We start from the raw sequence: 22,647 nt of genomic DNA on the forward strand, positions 1-22,647 counted from the left end.
TTTAGAAAAATTTCCTTTATGGTATACTGTGAGACATCAACTCATTTATTACTGTCCTTATTTCACAAAGGATATATATGGGGATACAGTGTGTCCACAATTTCCTAATGAGCTCCGAAATAAATCTAAAAATACGTTTTCCCACATGCACTGTGCTATAAAATATAGTTCACCACAATCTGCTGCACTAGCGTTGATGCAACAGTCTTGAAATATTCACAAGGTTCAAAGAGAACACTGGAAAAATGAGAGAGAGAGAGAGAGAGAAAGAGAGAGAGTTAGAGACTTACATAATATGGCAGCCGCAGTCTGAGATAAGAGCACAGGTTTAGACACGCGTCTCCAATATCAACAGCAGTCTCTTCTCTCATTGCAGTGGCCGCAGTCTTACACAACCAGACACCAAAACCGGTCACACACGAGTCCATATGAGTACCTAAGTGCTGGTCTAGTCCTCAAACAGGAATACGGTCTGATAAGAACGTTGCGTAAAAAGATAATACTTGACATTGTATAGTGGGGCAAAGCATAATGCTGGAATAAATGTAACTAAATGCACAATTTATACAGAGACATACAGTTGCTTAGTAACCATGTCTGTGAAAAGTTATTTTCAACATTTATATCCAAACACTTGCCATGACCATGTAAATGGGGCAGTCGTAGCCTAGTGGTTAGAGAGTCGGGTTAGTAACATGAGAGTTGCCAGAATCTTATGGCTGATGGGTTGTTGCCCTTAACCTCAGCTGCTCCCGGGTGCTGTAGGGATAGCTGCCCACTGCTCTGGGTGTGTGTGTGTGTTCACTACTCACTGGGATGGGTTAAATGCAGAGGTCACATTTTGACACTTTCACTTAAATACTATAAATTGCAAGGATACAAGAAAAGGACCATTTTTATAAATACACATTAACTCACAAGAATTCCATTAGTAATGGTGTTTCACACGGTACGCGGTAAGCGGCAAAATCGCCGTGCGGCTTCAGCTTTTCTCTTGTATTGGAAGCGTTTTGTGCAGCATGTAGTGCAAATATGTTTATCTTCAACGGCGCCTCTCATGAAGTACCATGTCCGGAGAAGGAATAGGATTTTGGGTGCACGAGCAAGGCGTGTGGACCAAGTCCGCTTCACCTCTGTAACCGCCCCCGTTTTGCCGCTTTCCGCACGTCTCCTATTGAAAAAGAACTAAACACTCGCGGTTGCCGCGTACCATGTGAAACGGCCTTAACACATAAGGATGTTCCTGTGGTTCGGTTGGTAGAGCAGTGGGTTTGCAACACAAACTGGGTTGGATAGCAGTGATACATTTTGATAACAAATGTATACCTTGAATGCACTGTAAGTCACTTTAAATAAACGTTTCTGTCAAATGCATAAAGGTAAACATTAAAGGTCACCTAATATGGCATTTCCTAATAAAGACAGATTTTCACGCTATGACCCCTTTAAAAAAAAATTCTGACCCAACTGTGGTGTTTGGACGGTTGTGGGCGGGGCCTGCACAAAGTGACATCAGTTTGCTCAGAAAACAGCAACAGCATGTCTCATGACACTGTTGAGGTTTTATGAGGATTTCAAAAAATGAGGGCAGATTTTTATCTTTACGGAGTGGATGTGTACACACACAGGTGACACACAATTATGTTCAAACATCATTTCAAAGTGAATTTCTTATATCAGGTGACCTGGAACAATAGTCTCCCTACTCAGCACTAAGGGTCATGTAGACCCAACCGCTTAAAGGGACACAAAATAGGCTTATTTTCCAGCTCCCCTAGAGTTAAGCAGTTGATTCTTACCGTTTTGGAATCCATTCAGCCGATCTACGGATCTGGCGCTAGCACTTTTAGCTTAGCTTAGCACAATCAATTGAATCTGATTAGACCATTAGCATCACGCAAAAAAATAACCAAAGAGTTTCAATATTTTTCCTATTTAAAACTTGACTCTTCTGTAGTTACATCGTGTACTAAGACCGACGGAAAATTAAAAGTTGTGATTTTCTAGGCAGATATGGCTAGGAACTATACTCTCATTCTGGCGTAATAATCAAGGACTTTGCTGCTGTAACATGGCTGCAGCAGGCGTAGTGATATTACGCACTGCCCGAAAATAGTCCCCTTGGTTACTTTGGCCCTGTCCCAAATGGCACACTCCCGACTTGTGGTCCTACTCAGAGTGCACACTTTGATGACATCATGTAGTGCAGACTTTAGGGACCCTTGATGCAAGTCCACGTGGGTGCACTGGAGTCGTATTTTGGGACAGACTCGAGCGTCACAACGGAAATAGGTAGAGAAGTTGCCCGTCAGTGTGAACTCCTGCCTCCCACGTCTGATTGGTCTGATTGCTCTTTCGCAAGGACTTCTGGGTTGGTAAAGTGCACAAGCCTGCTGCAGTGTGAAGACCGCATCAAGGGGGCAAAGGAGGCGCTGATGAGCACACTTCAAAGCGTAAAAATGACAGATGGGACACCCTACGGACTCGTTGACTAAGCGAGCAATTTAAGGCTACGAGACAGAAAGTCCACATGAAGTGCGCCATTTGGGACAGGGCCTATTAAGAGCAGGGGACTATATTCGGGCACTGCGTAATATCACTACGCCTGCTGCAGCCATGTTACATCAACGAAGTCCTTGATTATTACGCCAGTTTGAGACTATAGTTCCTAGCCATATCTGCCTAGAAAATCTCAACTTTTAATTTTCTGTCGGTCTTAGTACACGATGTAACTACAGAAGAGTCAAGTTTTAAATAGGAAAAATAACTCTTGTTAGTTTTTGCGCGATGCTAATGGTCTAATCAGATTCAATGGATTGTGCTAAGCTATGCTAAAAGTGGTACCACCAGACCCGGAGATCAGCTGAATGGATTTCAGAACGGTAAGAATCAAATGTTTAACTCTAGGGGAGCTGGAAAATGAGAATATTTTCACAAAAAGGGGAATGTCCCTTTAAATACGGCACACATTTCTATGGAGCAATTCACGTGAAGAAAGGTGCAATAAACTGTAAATGCGAAAACAGCAAAGAATCAAATTGATTTTCTGTGCTTATTTACAAATACTGTTGGAACACACAAAAAAAGTTTTATTTGCTTTTACAGGGGCAGCTACGCAGCACATGAGAGCACATAGCACAATGGCATTTCAATTCATTCGTCAAGTCCAAGTAGGGTTGCCAACCGTTCCGTATAATACGGAATCGTCCCGTATTTGACACATAAAATTCTTGTTCCGTATTGAACTGATACGGAACGCAGTTTGTTCCGTATTTTATGAAAATTAATTCATTGCAAATACATGACAGACACATAGCTTATAATGTCAGCCATGAACGAAGACCCCGTCATTTGTATAAGAAAACCCTGACGGTGCGGTAATTTCTCCCTCTGTTTGTCTATGATCTGAGTAGCGTTGCAGCCCCATCAGGGAATGCCCATTGGTCGTTTCAGTCATTGTGATGTCACGTATCATAGCAACGATGACGACAAGTGACAACAGCGGGAAATGTAAAAATGACTGCATCCGAGCAGCCGGCGAAAAAGAAACGAGCACAAAAATATAGAATTGAATTGGAAAATGACTACCCGTGGCTGGAATGCATGAGAGACAATGAATACAAGGCCAATTGTACCATATGCCGTCGCGTTTATTCTGTTTGTCACGGCGGAGTGTGTGATATAAAGCATCACGCATGAGGAGATAATCACAAGAGGAGCGAGAGGCTGCGGGCACAGGGAGCAATGTTAAAGTTCATTGTCCGTCAGTCGTCTCCAAAGGCTCATATGGTATGTAATTATGTGGATTTTTAAAACTCAAATATAGTTGATAAGAAAGTGATTATATTAAAAGAGATAGTACAGATTTACCCGAACAATCCACATATATATCTCTCCAGTGCTCTCCCTCTGTTCCTGTGTCCCGCTCCCTCCAGTCTCAAAATGTGTCAATCATTTCTGATGGGTGTCTTATTAAATAATTATGGAGTTAGATAGCTCAAGGTTTAAAAAGGGGTGGGGTCTTTGAAGAGGGCGTATTATAAACTTAAATTAAAACCATGGTTCATTTTTGGCAAAATGATAATGATAGCCTTTATATTTCACATCTATGTGGTTCAGTCTTGTATACTTAGGCATACTTTGCTATTCATTTAATATTTAGGGTCTAAGAAGTTTTATAAAATATATTTATCTAAATGTATTAATTAGTTTCCATTATTTTCACCAGAAGTCTTTATTTCAGGGGTTATTTAAAAAAAATTCTCTTCTGTGGGGGCATGTCACCGGACACGGGCATACACCCCCCCCCGTTCCTTATTTCCATTTCAGAAAGGTGGCAACCCTAAGTCCAAGTCTTGAATAAAACATCAAAACATCTGATATTTATCACTGGCCCATATCACGACCACAAAGAAGCATTCATTTTAAATGCCTCGCATTTCAATATGCATAAATGTTGTCATTAATCATTTAATGTTTGTCTTTGTGATGGGCAGCGATTATGTTTACGTTTATGCATCTGGCAGTGACTTACATTGCATATAAAGTAAACATATTTGTGATCCCTGGAAATCAAACTAGTGCTAGTGCAATGCAGGAACGAAGCACTTGCTTGGAAGTTGCATGTATTGTCTGCTGTGATACAGAAATAAGAAATGAATGATAAGCTTGTTGAGTCTGATATAAATATTAAAACGCAGAGCGATTTTAAACACGCCGTCAACCGTGACACGACCGTCATGGCCGAAAGGTCAGAAGGAAATCAGAACAGCGTCTGCTGGGATGCACGACAACACTGAAAAACAAATCGGCTCCACCCAGCAGCATTCTGAAAAAACAGCCTCTATTTTATCGCATCCTGCTGGGATTTTGTTGTTGTTTTGGTCTGTGATATAACATTCAGAAGACAGCAGAAGAGAGGTGGATTGTCAGCTGCCTATCTTCTGTGAGCCATCCAGCAGGATTTGCTTACTATCTGAAAAGCAAGCATGTCAGTATATTGCCTGTATTGCATTCTAGGAGTAGACCAACTCAGGGTTACAACAATCCCTTAATATGGTTTATTTTACAGTTCAATAATGTCTGTCTGTGTTTGTGGTTACTGAAAACATGTTTGGTTTTCCTTTACAAAAATGAAAAAATAAAATAAATAAATTGTGTGTTAACCATGGTTCTTTGGTGTATTGATTACCACTGGCAAAACCATTGTTTTTGTCAGAAAAAAAGGTGAAAATATATACCCCAGCTTTCATTAAAGTATGTAAAGAGTTATATTTTTAGTTATATATGTATGTAAAGAGATATATACATCAGAAGTATATATTGGTACCAAAGAGAGCTTATTAGTACCTCAAAGGTATAATAGGACCTTTTAAAGGGTACTACCCCAGCTAGGGTACATATTTTGAATTTTGTTTCTGACTGTGTATAGTAACCATGTTTTTGTTTTGTTTTAACTGTAGTAAAACCATGTCTAATTTTTATAAGGGTTTGTGATGGAGCTGTGTGCAGAATAGATTTCTTAATGCTTATTTTGAGCAAAGAGATTTGCAGTGTACAGATAGGAAATAAATGAAAATGCTAGTTACAATCATGCATGATTTTCTTCTGTCCCACAGTCGGATTTATATTAAATAATATCCTGCCTTTTTTAGATTTGTATTGCATAGTGCCCCATTTCTAAGTATCAAAAAGTATTAAAAACAAATCCATATAGTTATTATAGTCTTTCGAGGCTAAGTGATGGGTTTTCTGAGCAAACTGATGTCACTTTGTGCAGGCCCCGCCCACAACCGTCCAAAGACCACAGTTGGGTCAGAATTTCTTTTCATTTTCATAGTCATAGCAATATAATCTGACATTTTCCATGTTTAAGTGCTATAATTGGGTCCCCAGTGCTACTATCAACCTAAAAAAAATTGAAAAAGAACAACTCGGTAACTTCCACCCCTTAATCTGCACTAAATAATTGATGGCATAATTGAGTTTCAGTTTCAACAAACCACCATTATGGCGATCAGTGTTTGCATTTCATCAGCTCATTTGCATTTAAAAGGACACACCCAAAAACAGCTAATTTTGGCTCACAATTGGCAATTTTAACATGCTATAATAAATTATCTGTGGGCTAAAACTTTACAAAGTGTCTGGGGACACCAAAGATTTATTTCACATCTTAGAAAAATCTCATTATATGACCCCTTTAAGAAACATTTATATTGCAAACTTAATAATCTACAGCCATACATTTACAAGAGAGTTGAGGTCAGGTGGATTTGTTTTTAAATGATACATGAGCTTTTTGAAGCTTTAAAGGTGGGGCACTATCCAATACCACTATAAATCTGAAAAGAGCCAGGATATATAATATAACTACAACTCTGTTTGGATGAAATAAGGTCATATACCCCTAGTATGGCTTGAGGGTGAGTAAAACGTGGGCAAATTTGAATTTTGGGGTGAACTGAAGGTTAAGGTTTATGCTACGACATCAAGGATGCCAAACAGTTATTTTTCATGAGTCTCTTAACCGTTCTCGACATGCTGAGATTGAATAAGACCAGGCTGATTATTTCTATTTAATAATGAAATAAATTTCTCCTGGTCAGCACAGTGCAGGTTGTCCTCAGTCTCGGTGAGAAAAGTTCAAGCAGGTCTGTGCTCTGGGTTCAATTATTACTGCCTTCACCACACACGGTCTTATATGTCGATGAGACCAAAGCTGGCTGGCTCATGTACAGTACGCAAAGGTGTTTTGTTTGGATGAAAAATGTGTTCGACCCTCATGACCTGGCCACCTTCATACTTATCTGTGTCCTTGTGAGCCGCATGGCGGAGCAGACATTGGGGTCATGATATCCTTGATTCCTGTACATACTGTTCCTAAATCTGCCAACAGGACATGAAGTAACCCACACAGTGACCCTTTGGCCTTCTAATCTGAGTCTAAAACGGATTTTGTTTTTTAACTTGACATTTTTGCCAGTGCAAACCTCACAGCTGGGATATTTGGGTTGTAGCCTGGGCCTTGCTAAGCTAGGGTGCTTATAGGATAGCTACTAGGTTGTTATTCTCTGGATCTATTCTCTTTAATTGCTTATAAGTAATAGCATATGTCTTTTTAATTAATGATCAATAGTGTATGATCAATAGCAATAATGATGCTTGCCTTAGCACCACTCATTGATTTTGTCTCATACCCCACGAACAACATTTTGAGTCATCTTCAGTAATAACATAAAACCTGTTTACAACTTAGATAAAGTGTTGTTTTTTTCTCTCCCTGAGTCCTTTTTCCCAGCTTTTATAACATCGTACCTATTATCTAGATGTCAATGGCAAATGTCTAACAGCTTCTTCAAATGGATGAGTTTGCAAAAAGACCCAAGCCAAAAAGTGAGAACACAGTGTACCGTACAGTTTTCACATCGATGGTCTAATGCATTCGCGCACAAGACGCACAAATATCTCACAATGCAACAGCAGATTAGGACAATAAAAATGAATACTAAACTGTAACATATGAATTTTCACAACTAATAAAAAAACCACGTCAGAAGAAATACTCATAAATTATTTCTACTAATGAAGGGATAGTTCAACCAAAAATGAAAATTCTGTCAAATTAATTTACTCAAACCTGTATACTGAACAATAAGGAAGCAATGTTTGTAACCAAGCAGTTTTGGAGCACCACTGACTTCCATAGTAGGAAAATGCTGAAAGTCAATGGTGCCCCAAAACAGTTTGGTGTCTTTTTTGTGTTCAGTAAAGTTTCAAAATTTAAAAAAACAACTTGAGTTTGAGTAAATTATTTTTTTTTTGGACAAATCCAGTGGTTGGGTTAAATATACCCAGAAAATGTTTATATTTGATCAGTGTTCAAATTATGTCAAAGATTGTGGGGGTGCACGGCCAATTATAGGGTCATATATTGATATATATTGTTTTAATTAAAGAAACCAATCAATCAAACTTTTACCCCTCGTTATTGCGAAATTTATCTAGTGCTTTAAAGGGGTCACATAATGCTTATAGGAGGTCCTGGACCACCCCAGCCCCCCAAATTCGAATACTGTATTTGACCCACCAATGTGTAAAAATAACCCAAACATTTTTTGAGAGTATTTATCTTGTGTTTTTGATTTTAGGGTTGAACATGTTTGTCATCAAATAAGAGATTATGTTAGTTACCAAATTATTTTTTAAAACTGATTGTAAGTAAGGACAATTTAACTTATTTTTAAACTTTCACATAATCATAGCTGAGATTCTGATATCGTTTTTTATAACTGCAATACCAGTTGCGTATTATTTCTTTAAGATTTTGACAAGTATCGAGTCAACAAACAATCAAAATGTTGGAAATGTGTGTATGGTATTAATGATTGATGGAAAATATGAGTTATTAAACATTTTATAGAGCTGTTTCTCATGAGAAGCTGGTATTATATTTCATCAGCACGGGTGATTTGATATCCTCCACCCCACCGGACAGAACAACACTGTGTGTTACGGCAGAGAAACTTCATAGAAAGAAGACAAACACAAAATTGTTCTGCAGGGTGGAATCAGCCTACAGCTTTTATTGCACATTCCTGTTTGGTTTTGCTCTGACCACATCCTGGCATGATGTTTATGCAGTGCAGAAAACACATTGTCCCGTAGTTTCACCTTTCACCCCGTGAAAGCCTGAGGTCACTACATATACCAGACTCCTTTCAATTCAGATACATATATTATATTTGTCATTTATTTGTTTTTCTTTCTCTTTTATCATCAGTGACAATGCCTGCAACATGCTTCAAAATCTTCATTTTGGCAAACTACAAATAAATTAAAACACATTCATAGAACACAATTCGACATTTAAGGACATTAATAACGGAAATTAGGACGAACTGAAAGCATATTTTCTGCGTTTTTTCATTTCTTTTTTTCTGGTGAAAAACAAAGAAAAAGAAAACAAGTTAGCTAGCTAACAATCACAGACCACATGCAGATATAATACAACAGAATCATCTCACTCGATTGGACGATTAACTCTGTTAGTTAGTTTCTGCGAACTACAGATCTAAACTATATCACAAAATGATGCGCTTTAAACCGGCAAACATCCAATTTCGAGATATTTTTGACTGGTTATAGTAAGTCCTTGGTATAGTATCTCCTCTCGCTAAATAGGAAAACACACAACCACTTCTCAATAATGTCTCCGGGGAAGACCAAACGCTCTTTGTTGCCGATACAAGATACCATCTGCATCCAGACACAGAAATTTGCAAAGAAGCCACGCGACTTGAGCAATCACAATCGCTGCAATAACACGTAAACAAATTTGATGTTTTCTGGTGATTAACGTCATTCCAATTTTCACGATCAGAATTCAACGATCATTGCATACAGCAGAACGTACAGTAGTGCTTTGAACCAGACTGCCTTTTAAAGCACTTGACACATACACTGGATTGAATTTCCTTATTATCATAAACACAAGGACAGCTACTACGCATAAATAAATAATAAATCAATTACAAACTAATCTCTCTCAGTCCTTCCATGTGGAAAACCACATCAGCATCTTCCTGTTTCATAATTCAAATGCAATAGGCCTACTGATACTCACAAGGTGGCAATTAATATAAATTCGTACTTTGCGAGTTACAAAACAGTTGATTTTAAGGAAATACGTGGAAATACGCCCTGCGTATAGTCTGTTTTTACACAAAAGTGAGCGTATGCACATAGTTGAATGCACAGCCTTGCAAAGCGTAGTTTATTTGACTCATACACGTGTGCTACTGTTCGATGCATGCGCATTACATGCTACATACTACATATTCATGTACGCGCATGGGCGACCTACATGTACACTGTACACGAGGTTTCAAAAATCGCATTCAGTACGCGCACACTCTTTTGATGATGAAAATTGCGTCACCCTCGTGTACACGCAAATAATGGACCATACTTCTGCAATTAACTCCACTCCTGAACACAACCCTCACTTGGGCAAAAGCAGACCATAAGAAAATGTACAAATGTGACCCTGGACCACAGAAAACTAGTTTTAAAGGGACAATCCGTTTTTTTTAAATAGTCCCCTGCTTTTGAAAGTTACCAAGGGGACTATTTTCGGGACTGCGTAATATCATTGAACCTGCTGCAGCCATGTTACGGCAGCAAATTCCTTGATTATTACGCTAGAATGAGAGTATAGTTGCTAGACATATCGGCCTAGAAAATCACAACTTTTAATTTTCCATCGGTCTTAGTACACGATGTAACTACAGAAGAGTCAAGTTTTAAATAGAACAAATATTAAAACTCTTTGGTTATTTTTTAGCCCGATGCTAATGGTCTAATCAGATTCAATGGATTATGCTAAGCTATGCTAAGGGGTTGTGTACACCAAAACTTTTACGCCCGCGGCCGGCGCATGTTTTCAATTGTTTCCAATGGAAGCCCGGCGTTTTTCAAATAAGCCAGCAGCTAGCGGGTTTTTTCCGCGCTGAAAACCGGCACTCTGCGGTTTTTCAACGCTCGGCGCTGAGCGTCGACAGTTGAAAGAGATTCAACTTTAGGAGAAAAGCTCCACTCGTCAATGTCAGTTCTCACACGGCCGCCCAATCACAGTGGAGGAGGGGCGGGACATTACCACAGCAACCAACCGGCTCGCAGCTGAAGTATCACAGCTACCAAAGCGCTCAGCTGAAGAAAGCTGGCACTTAGCTGAAAAACAGCTGGCATTCGGCGTCCTCAAGACGTTTTCAGTCGCGTTTAAAAGTTTTGGTGTGTCCAGCCCCTAAAAGTGCTAGGGCCAGACCCGGAGATCGGCTGAATGGATTCCAAAACAGTAAAAATCAGTTGTTTAACTCTAGGGGAGCTGGAAAATGAGAATATTTTCAAAAAAAGTGGAGTGTCGCTTTAAAACGCATGCGTATATTCTTAGCAATAGCCAACAATACATTGTATGGGTCATAATTGCCATAACTCATTAGGATATTACTTAAAGATCATGTACCCTGAAGATATTTAGCAAATTTCCTACCGTAAATGTATCAAAGCTTTATTTTTATGAGTGGATGCAATTGCTAATGACTTCATTTGAACAACTTTAAAGGCGATTTGCACCCTCAGATTCCAGATTTTCAAATTGTTTGTATCTCGGCCAAATTTAAAAACAATGCATGTTACAATGAAAAGGTTATTTATTCAGCTTTCAGATGATGTATAAATCTCAATTTCAAAAAACTGAACGGTTTTGTGATTCAGGGACACAAATGACATCGCACAAATTCATATGAATTAGCCACCAAGTATCTAAAACGTAAAATAGATCGAATTGCCATTAGATTGTGTGCGATATCGACCGAAATTCATATCTCGGTATGTACGATAAATACCTCTGCATTTTCTACAAAGTCAAAGCCTCGTGAGATGTCACAATCATTTTTATTAAGGCAGCGTATGATGAATTTGAAATTCAAAGACAGGGGATTCCTCCCCATTTGAAAATACACAACTACACAACATAAAAGCTGGTTGAAAAGCTTACGTCTGACCTCAGTGTAGGTTTCTGGCAAAGCTTCTGTTGCAAAGGAGGGTCATATCAGACGTACCGATATTGACGGTATTGTCTCATCCTATATCCCGCTGGGAAAATTCGCCAATATATTACCAAAACTCGATAAACCACGCAGCCCTAGATTGTGTTGCAACCAGCAAGAACATCCGATTTTTTCCAATAAAACATCATTGATTACTCAGCCTGATTTTCTTCCAAATCCTGTTTGAGCTTTCTCTCTTCTGTGACACACAACATGAGATGGAAATACTATCAACTTCTTAGAAGTATGGATTTTAAACAATTTGTCTGGCCAGTACAACCTTCAATGAAGATGAGTAAACGATAATTTTTTGGGTCAACTGTCCCTTTAATACAACTATTAGTATCACAGCAATCTCAATCTATTGTGCCGTTCGTATTTCAGATGCTGTGTTGTAGAGCACCATGGGTGAAATCTAAAATCAACAGAGCTCTTTTACATCTTGAGGCTCCCAAGATGCAGTCCTGCGCTGCTCCAGATTCACGCTGACATTTGAAGAAGTCAATAAACATCAAGGCGTCAGGGAACATCAATCAGGTGACTAAACGGGCCGCATTCATTCCTCAAGGCTGGTGAACAAAGGATTCTTCCCACTCGCTCTTTCCCTGTCCATCTTTTTATGGATTTTATCGACAGTGGAGGGTGGCACCAGGTACGCGTGACCTTGACCAGCTGACCGACCCGCATTTTCTAAACAATACATCCTGGTTTGTCATCCATTTTGTCCTGGTTACCACTGCTTTAGTCTACTGAGGTATTGGGCCCACGACCAAAAACATATCGATCCATGAACCAGAACTATAAGAAAGTACTGCCGTCAATAGATTTTGTCTCTCAGGCCATCGGCTGTGACATGCAATGTGCCAATTTACGGGGATGTCCTTATGCTGGCGCTAACAAAGGGCTCAGTCCGCTTGTTTTCAGCTTTGTTCTCCACAGGGAGATTTCGAATAAGCCTGACGTGCAAACATCACCATACATGTCACATGCTAACCCAGATCCCATTGGGACGTCAAGCCATCTGGTATCTAAATCATCAGAATAAAGAGCTTTTGGTCTTCTCCAAAAACAAATAATATAATGACCAACAGAGGTGGTTCCCTACCACGTTTATTTTTTTCTCGGACCTCTGCATAAGCAACAAGAATAGCATTTTATCTCCATTGGAAATCGATGACCATCTACGCAACACAGTGATGTCTACGTTTTGCCACGCGTATAGAGAGTAATGGAGAGAAAGAGACAGAAGAGAGAGAGAGAGAGAGAGAGAGAGAGAGAGAGCACAGCTCTACATAAATTACAATCATCATGTTGCATCCAACCGTGAAAAACAACACAGCCAAAGAGAAGGAAACGAGAACAACTGAACCTCAAATGTACTGTAATGATCTGCCTATCTATTAAGTATTAACAAAGTCATTTGCATGTAAATGGGGGCAAGTCTGACGCTGTTCAGTGCAATGCATTGTCAGCTATAAAAAAAGAGAAATGGTCAGGATGGAGAAAGAGGAAAACATACAGACAAGTTGACAGGCCTATAAAGTTGTGAAATAGGTGCACGTTTCACTTCGCTTTCAGCTTTTTTCATATCCAAAGTCATATCCTAGCCGTAATGATGCCCGCTCATGAGAAATGGTGATGTCACAGCCAGTCATTGTGATGTCACAGCCGGTGTCCTTTGCACCTGTATGAAGAGTGAAGACCGTTCGAGGCGACTGTGAATGTTCAGAGATGTGCGAGATATGACGCGGTAGCATTTGTTTTTTTTCTCGTGGTTAAGTTTGATGATGAAGAAAGAAGAAAACCCAACTAAAAAAAGCCATGTCAGGATCGCCGTCAAACGTGCTGACATCAGCCGTCAGACACGGGCGGGGAAACCCAGCCATATTTCTCGTGGGTCTTCACCAGGCTTTTAAAGGTAGCTTCGGCTTCCTTACGACTGAAGGACTTCTTAGACTTGCCTGCTTTCCTGCAGATGCGGCCCTGGAAAAAAACAAAACGTTTGGGTTAACTTTGGAAATATACAATAAAAAAAAACCTTGGACCACAAAAGTAGTTGCACTTGTATATTAGTAGCAACAGACAACAATAAATTTTTGAATGCCAAAAATGGTTCCATGAAGATATTTTTTACATTTCATATAGAAAATATATTAAAAATTTATTCATCATTAGTTATTTGTGTTGCTAAGGACTTCATTTGTACAATTTTAAAAACGATTTTCTCAATATTTAGATTTTTTTTGCAGCCTCAGATTGCAGATTTTCAAATAGTTTTATCCAAATATTGTCCTATCCTAACAAACCATACATCAATGAAAACGTATTAATTCAGCTTTTAGATGATGTATAAATCTCAGTTTCGAAGAACTGACCCTTGTAACTGGTTGTGTGGTCCAAGCCAAGATCACAAATATAGGTTTTCTGACAGGCTTAATAAAGATGGATGTATCGAATGGCCACGTGAAAAATGTGACCCAGTCTGTAAAACCCAGCTAAAGTCATTTTTTCAATTTACTGTTATCTACATCAGTGGTTCTCAAACTGGGGGCCCTGAGACAGTGCCAGGGGGGCCACAGTTTAATTTATCATAAATTCGGTGTTATTAAAACTCAGAAAAATAAGGCTACTAACCAACAGCACTACGTTGTGTAAAGTGTTTTGTTAAATTAAAATTAAATTTTTTTGTACATTTTCTTTGGGGGGGCCATTAAAGGGATGCACCTTATACAAGGGGGGTTGCACGCTGAAAATGATTTATTTATCTGTTTTTCTTAGTTAAGTCCCTTCAGGGAAGTCACTCTACAAAAGTCCTATCTAGTTGAATGCGAAAAGACAGATATCTCTAAAATTGGGTGCTAAAATCACAATTAAACAACATATTTCAATCCAACAATTAAACCTGACATCAACGTTATCATAACTTTTGGCAAGCGCCTCACCTGACTCTCCCCCAGAAAATCATAATTTTTTTGTCGATTTATGATTGGTTCATTTAACTATAAAGCGGGACTTGCGTTGAAGGAGTGGCCATTTTGAGCATTGGCTTGTCCGCTATACGCCTTACTCAGTCCGCCGCCATGTTGATTCCAAACCGAGGCTGTGAGGGATTGACATCCAGAGCGTGCGCTTTAAACCTATTGTTTTGTACCAGGATGCTGGTCTTTCAGTCATCAAAACACAAAGAACCGCAGAAATCATGGATTGTTAAAATAAGAAGGCACATATGACCTAATTTTGAGATAAGAGCAGCGCATTGTGTACATAACATTTTGTTTGTTATTAGCCTGTTGGCTAATCGCTAATTTTTTATGTTGTAAGCATGCTTGCTTTTCTTTAAAACACCAATATAGTGCAACAATACAATATTTTATGACTACAATCAAGTATACATCTCCAGATTGTATAGATCATAAGAGTATGTCCCGCATGTGTTTTCTCCATTATGTTTTTTCAGGACATGATACAGGAATAACTTGATAACAAGCTAATTACGTGATAGGCCGTTGTGCAAGTATTGTTAGAGGTAAAACCTCATATGAACAATCAAAGTTGTGTCCAAATGTTATTTAGTTAGAAATTAATCCTACTACTGTTGATTTCAGTCAATGTGTTTTAAAAAAAAACTTACCAGAGAAAAGTTTTTAACATATTCGTGCCTTGCGTTTTTGGTAATCTGTATAAATTGGAGATATGTACAGTACTGAGTTAAAGGACTATATTAGTTTTTTAAAGAAAAGTAAACATGCACACAACATTCGAAATTAGCAATTGGCAAACAGGCTACTAACAAAACAAAAATGTCCCTTCCAGGGCAGGACTTACCGGGGTGGGGGCCCCTGGGCTTGAATAAATGTTGGGCCCTACACTCTCAGAATAAAAGCTACAAAAGCGGTCACTGGGACGGTAACCTTTAAATGGGTCCTAATATTTACCATTTACGTACAGATATGGATACATTTGTACCCATTATATGCACTCTTTAGGTACAAAGGTGTACTATTTGAAAGGGTACCACCCCACTGACCACTTGTGTAAATTGTGCACATACAGTAAACAACCTAAAATAAAAAATATATCAGAGCTATATTAAAGGGCAGTTTCCGACATGGTTTAGATTAATCCAGCGAATCTGCTATAATTTTATATCATATGATGATCGGATCGCGCAGTGCCGCATGAAGCCAAATACCAAATAGCCGACTGTATATGAGGTTCAAACCGCCAAAAGTGGAGCATGTGAATGGTGAGTGATTCAAATGTCAATTTATGAATGTAAGTGTCAAAAGTTTGTCACACGCTAGTATTACATATCCTCGCGCTTGTGGGTATACGGAAATCTACTGGCCGAGGCCCCTGGGCTCAAGCCCAATGGTAAGTCCGGCCATGGTCCCTTTTCATTTGAACAATCCATGAATTCTGAGGTTCAGTGTCCTGTGGAAATTTTTAAAATTATGTATTTTCTGTGTTTTGATGGCTGAATGAGCAGCATCCGGATACAAAACAATAGGTTAAAAGCGCATGCTCTGGACGTCAATCCCTTACAGCCTCGGTTTGGAAACAGTATGGCGGCAGGCTGAATAACTGTACATTCACATCGCCGCCGACTTGAGATTCCAATGAAGCTCAGGCCGCCCGGTCAAAAAGTATGAGGAAGCTTGTTGACGCTTTGGCCGCTCTGAAGTCCGTTTTCTCTAAACTAATGTTTTGGTAGGAATGAAAGTTTACATTGTATGTTTCACCGGAATCAGCCAGGCTATATTCTGATTGGTTGCTGGCGTTTTACCGCTGTTTGCCGCTGAACCGCGTCATAGCTCATTACCATAAAGTTGAGCTTCTTTCAACTTTCTGATTGACGCTCTGGTCAGAGAGAAGCCAGCTTCCATTGTAAATGAATGACTTCCGGTAACTTTGGAAGCTCGAATCGGTGGCTGTGTGAACATACAGTAAGACGTATTCACAGTAATGATAGCAGTGCTCAATCTTGTTACTGTATATCCAATATCTTTGATATTACGCAACAGACATGCAAATGCAAAACTGTGAATAACTGATTATGGTGTGAATAAATGCTGGTGCACCATTTTCAAAGGTTTCTCAATTTTTAATTTCAAAGCTGACTGCTCTGAGCTTTGAAGATACAGTAAATCAAGAGGCCGTGCTTTACAAAACCTGGGGCTGAATTATTTAAACAAGCTTTAGGAGCATCAGGTTCATCTATTTCACTGCTAAAACATATATTCAGAATTAAAGTGATCCATGTTGCATTGCACAGTAAAAACACCCAGACGTTCTTCCTCTGAAGTGATAATTTTAAAGTGTAACACAAGAGTTGTTATATACCATAAAAGCAAGGTTTTCGCTAATGTATTAAGATGCGCAATGTATCGCCATTTTCCTCAAAGAACCAAAGATTATAAGACTCCATCAAAAACAACCATGCTGAGATGTCAACACGAAACTGCTTTTTACATCTCTGATCTGAGCAAAACTAAAAACGTAAAGATAAAAAAATGCAAATGTTATTCTTAGAAATACTGAATTGAGAAAGCCTGTCATAATGTCAAATATTAGGAAAAAAATAAACATTTTAATTTATTTGAAATAATGTGGACATTGAAACATGCACAACAAGGCTCAGAATTACAAATAACTTCAAAATGTGATCTGTTGAAAAATAAGGTGTACAAGAATATCCATACTGCAATGCACACAGGCATCTACATGCTTATACTCGCCCACTAATGAATCAAGGTGTTTACAGAGGCCATGTCTCTGACTCACCACCAAACCCTAAAGCCTCTTCTTCATTCTGCCAATGATGCACTATATAAGCACAAAAGAAAGCACTTTTGGCCTGGCATGCTCAAAATGGCAGCCAACAACCTGGTTTGACCTGGTAGCACACCACAGTGACACGCGGGACGCCATTGTAATGCATAAGCAAAACAAATTTTTTTTTTTAATAAATAATAGAAGATCAAATTATGACCTCAAATCTGGTCGTAACATACAAGAAATGTGCATATTTAAAAGCATTATTTAGATTTATTAATTTGGCAGATGCTTTTATCCAAAATGTCTTACAAGGTATGCGTTATTTATCAGTATTTAAACACATTAACTTCTGTGCTGTTAATGCAATGCACTACACTAAGCTATACAGGAGCATAATACGTAACTCATCTAAAAAAAATAAACACATGACATAATTTACTTACCCTATATTATTTTAGAAACGCAAAATATGCTGCTCTTACCATGCAATAAATGTGGATTGTTGCATTATATTTAGACATGCATTTGGCAGATGCTTATATCCAATGTAACTTGCAATGCATTCAAGGTACCCATGTGTTTCCTTTGGATTTGAACCCATGACCTTGCCGTTGATAGCACTTGCCATTGCTGTATTGTACTGTTAAACTAAAGCTATAAAAGTTATCACGACTGTTGTGCTATATTCTAAACATTTTCGCCCAAAATGAGGTCAAATATTGCATAAATTCGATAACAATCCTCTCTTTTTGCTATAGCTCACATACATTAATTATTCATAAATTTAAACTTCCAAAAATCAATATTACTGAATTAAGCACAAGCTCAAATAAAATATGGCTCTGTAAAAGAGGACTGTGTCTGTTCCTCACACAAAGCTTTTATATGCATGCAGAATACTATGAAGACAGTGAATAGTGTTATATAACGGTATACCTTTATAATGCATTTATGAGCGCTGATCTTTTGTATAGAAAAAAGCACTCAGACATGTTCACTCTAAAAATGCCTGGTTACTTTCAACTCAGTGTTGGGTCAAAAGGGACAAACCCAGCCGCTGGGTTAAATTAACTTAGAAAATATTTATATTTGCCCCAACGATGGGTTAAAGGTCCACTGTTTAGATTTTTAGCTAAATGTATGAATGTGGTCGTATGAAGGAATACGAATTAGCCACCTCTTGTAAAATACATACAGATTGCCACGAGATTGTGTTAAAATAACCCAGATTTTTTTTGTGGTATGTGTCGCTTTTTATATCGTCCCTATATTTCCATGTTTCAATTTTTTGGTGAACTATTCCTTTAAGGACCAGCAAAAAGATTCTGCACCGATGCATTATCATATAAATCTCACACCACTGCACAAGACAAACACTCTTGCAGGCTTGGCATCCACAAATTGAGCAAAAAAGGATGTAGTTTAAAATGCCCCAGGACTGGGGTCAGTCGAGTGCCAGTGCTGATGTAAGGCAGCAGGGACAGCGAGACAGAAATAACTCTCTGTTCCCCTGGGCTCTATCAGTCAGACCGAGCTCTAATGGCCCAGAAGTAACAGCGTGAGCTGGATCGAGAAGTGGCTAGAAAAGCCTGTGATTTTTGGATTAAAAGAAACCAATGGACCCTCAATTAAGCTTTATAGTGTTTACCGTCTCTTTTGGAAATCGCCTCTCTCACGCATGAGATCCCATACGGGAGCTCTGGAGAGGAGAAAGGGAATGTGCGGGGAGTCGTGTCAGTGTCTGCATTTCTCCTGCAGTGTGCTAAAGGCATCACCAGCGTCCGCTGCACTATTTTGGTGTAACACGTATCGAGCGAGACGCTGTACCCGTGTGAAGTGCCCGATGGGTAATCCTGTGAATGGAGATCAGTCAATGGCCACGCTCGGCCTTTGTGAGTTCTGGGATAACCCAGACGGCGATTACGTAACCTGCATGTGGCAGATAAGGGTAAACAGCAGTGCTCTTTGCTTCATAGCATCACATGCCCATGTGTGATTTATTCACATGCTTACGTCACATGTGAAGAGACTATGAATGCAATGCATACTGTTAATCACTTATGGAGATCGAATAGATTATTGTACTACTTAACATCACCTTCGTAAGATTTGTTTTACAATACAAATTAAAATTTCACTGCTATATACGACATGTCCACGAATGCAACTAAATGCATAATTTTTGTTACGCAGAATTTAAACAATAAAAAACCTTTTAAAAGTTTAATGATGGTCGGACATATCTGTGTTCACAGCGAATCCATTAAAGAGGCTTCATTAAATCATTAAAAAATGATTGACTTTGAAAAGTATATAACCCAAGGACGTGAAAGCATAAATGCCCCGCACTGAAAGACAAAATGCGACCATTTCTTTATATCGTAAATTCACTGCATGCTAAATGGGGCTCTGTTGTGTCAGTAACAGCTTAAATGGTAATTACCCCTGAGTGCTTTAGGATCATTTGAGGAAAAATGGTTATTCAGTCAGTGCTGGCTCAGACTCATCATGAATTTGCCATTTAAGAGCTCCTGACACGTTGAGGTAGAGGAAAATGAACAGGCCCTATCTCTTAAATTTACAACGGAGGGTTAATGGCTAGCTTCAGCATTCATTATGGATCTGCATCCATTTCCATGATCCACAGTGGTCTCTGCAGTCATCTCTAGAGGAGTACCATCTAATGACCAGTGTGATCTATCTGTGTAGCCAATCTAATCTCATTACTAGTTAAGATTCAGGCTGCAGGCTTCCCTTAAGTAAGATGGTTTAAAATGGCACCAGATTACGATGCTTTAAACTGCAGCAAGACCCATTTTGGTGTGGGTTAAATAAAGAACCCTATTTTGAAATATATCACACATAAGCTATATCAGTCTTGCTTTTGAGTGCAAGTAATGCAGTAGAAAATATGAAGATCTGCATTAAGACCAATGCAATGTCACAATGACAAATACATCATCCTCCTACAATGTTCCATGTAGTAATGCTAATAGGCCAGTGTTTTTCAATGAGGCCACAACAGATATCCAAGGGAGTTGGGGGGGGGCTTAAATGATTTAAAATAAGCAAGCTAAAAGAATAAGCTAAAATTCGAGATATTTCTTAGTGCATGGTTATGTTTTAATGAATATACCTCTCCTAAATTTACATTTATGCCTTCAAATATTGTTGTACAAAGGTCAAAAAGGTTGAGATCCACTGTAATAGTCAATAATCCTCCCTTGTAATTACACTGTCACTGCTATGCAATTACAACAGTTACATGCAACATGGACCCCATTATATGGCCAGTATGGAAACGATGATTTTGACAACACAAGCACAGTTTTGGATATGTACTACTGCATGCTTTATGATGGACAAAATCACCTGTGCATGGATGCAAAAATGGCGTCAAGAAACAAGAGATGGTGATAACGCAGCGCGCACGACGCATTTCTCACCTGTCCTTTCACCAGACTGGCTGCGAACTGCCTCATCACGGCCTCGACGGTGTACGCGCTCGACCAGCCGCGAGGCGTTAATAACTCCATGCAGATCGCACCGCCGTCTAGCACGTATCCGTTCTCCAGGCGCGGCGTGAGGACGCGCATGAACGGCGGGGAGAAGGGGAAATTGTCGGGGAAGGTGACATTCAGCAGTATGTACTCGGTGTTGGTCTCCTTCATGTCCTGCCACAGCGCCGAGTCCTTGTCCACCTGGTGCAGCTTGACGTTCCAGTCAAACAGGTTATCGTCCGCCAGCTCCACCGTGATAAAGTGATCCCCGAGCCGCCGGATCTCCTGCAGCTCCTTCATCAGTCTCCGCGTCCGCACCTGCGTGCAGTGCTGCCGGTTAGCCGCGTGCGGAGGCATCACGGCAGCGCTCGTGGACTTGCTACCCCCCGTTTGTTGTTTCTCCTTCGCGTCCTTGATCGGTTTGTCCTGTTTGACGACTTGTTTTTCCTTACCGGACACGTCGAAGCGCTTGGCTTTGATCTCTGGCGTGCTGAGGATGTTGTTGGTCTCGTTGCTGGCGTTGCAGTGCTTCGTGTTGTTTTTGCCTTTAGTCCCTTTTAGCGAGCCTTGGTGATGATGCTTCGGGTCCTCCGTGTCTCGGTCGTGCAAGCGGATGAGGCCGATTTTGCGCAAAAGAGTCGCCATTGCGTTTCCCTGCGCGTAATATTGACAGTTCTCCCGATTGAGATGCGCGTAATGTGGCTCGGAAGATACGACCGCAACGCAGTGCCGTCCTCAATGCATCATTTCTCCGCACGACTGCACTGTAACACAAAATTGATCATTTATAGCGCAGATTATCTGGGAACATGCAATCAACATGCATATTTGAAAATAAATGTCATGATAATCGATTGAAGATATGAATTGGTCGACGCTCTTATATGCGGCGACTGCAGATAGCCACACAGTGTTTAACTATGGGTACCACATCGACATCATGTATTATTGTGTTGTTTCTCATAGACTTACCCCAATAATTCGTTTGATCGTATAAAAGCATCCGATGATACGTACACAAGTGCGATAATGGTGTGCGCCTGCTATCCCAATGTGAATCAAAGCCTTTGATAAAACTGCAGCAGCGATAATGTTGCTCGAGCCGATAATCTAGCACAAAGTGTACACACACATACAAGAATAGCAGACGCGGAGCGCTTTAGGTCGGCTGGCATCCGCTGTACCTGGACGGAATGAGTAATGAAGCTGCTTGCACGCGTTATTTTTTTTCTTCCCACCCGTATTACGACAAGCCCCGCCCCTTGTGCGGATCGCTGTTTGATGCGGTTTCCACAGCTGTACGATTGACGCCTCAATTGGCCAATCATAGATCGGCAACTAACCAATCATGCTAAAGTAGGCTGGACTTGTCAGAATACGAGTTGGGGACATAAATAATGCGTCTATGCGCTACTGTGAGAGGGGGAGAGGGACTAGAGAGCTTCCGATGCCTCAGCTGTGTTATGCCAATGAGTTAATACACCTCCCCCTCAGCTAGACCGACCTTTATTAAAGAACAGTTTTATGCATTAGATCGTTTAAGTTGCGTTGACAACGCAAAGGTCATGGGTTTGATCCCAGCAATATTGATAAAATGTGTATCTTGAATGCACCGTGAGTCCCTTTGGAAAAAAGCGTCTGCCGTATGCATAAACATAAATCTGTTGAAATGAACTAAAATAAATAAATGTATAGAGTAGTCATTTTTACATAGAAAATAAAAGAAATTCATATTTTGTTATATGTAAAATGTTTTTTAC

General features: G+C 39.7%; 1 protein-coding gene across 1 annotated transcript; it reads right to left on the minus strand.

Moving 5' to 3' along the window:
* Positions 1–8,549: 8,549 nt before the first annotated feature.
* Positions 8,550–22,639, minus strand: ube2ql1 (ubiquitin conjugating enzyme E2 QL1). The gene is made up of 3 exons (XM_065294330.2): positions 21,860–22,639; positions 20,834–21,651; positions 8,550–13,592 (listed from the first exon to the last, which is right to left on the minus strand). The coding sequence occupies exons 2-3, from the start codon at positions 21,530–21,532 to the stop codon at positions 13,461–13,463; spliced, it is 831 nt and encodes a 276-aa protein (XP_065150402.1). The 5' UTR covers positions 21,533–21,651; positions 21,860–22,639; the 3' UTR covers positions 8,550–13,460.
* Positions 22,640–22,647: the final 8 nt, after the last annotated feature.

The sequence above is a fragment of the Paramisgurnus dabryanus genome, chromosome 19, assembly GCF_030506205.2.
Source record: "Paramisgurnus dabryanus chromosome 19, PD_genome_1.1, whole genome shotgun sequence".
Taxonomy (NCBI): Eukaryota; Metazoa; Chordata; class Actinopteri; order Cypriniformes; family Cobitidae; genus Paramisgurnus; species Paramisgurnus dabryanus.

Excerpts from the sequence above, each read along its gene's own strand:
- ube2ql1 (XM_065294330.2), bottom strand. The coding sequence starts at position 21,532 with ATGGCGACTCTTTTGCGCAAAATCGGCCTCATCCGCTTGCACGACCGA. Across the intron at positions 13,593-20,833 it reads CCAGTCTGGTGAAAGGACAG|GGCCGCATCTGCAGGAAAGC; the intron begins GTGAGAAATGCG and ends GTTTTTTTCCAG.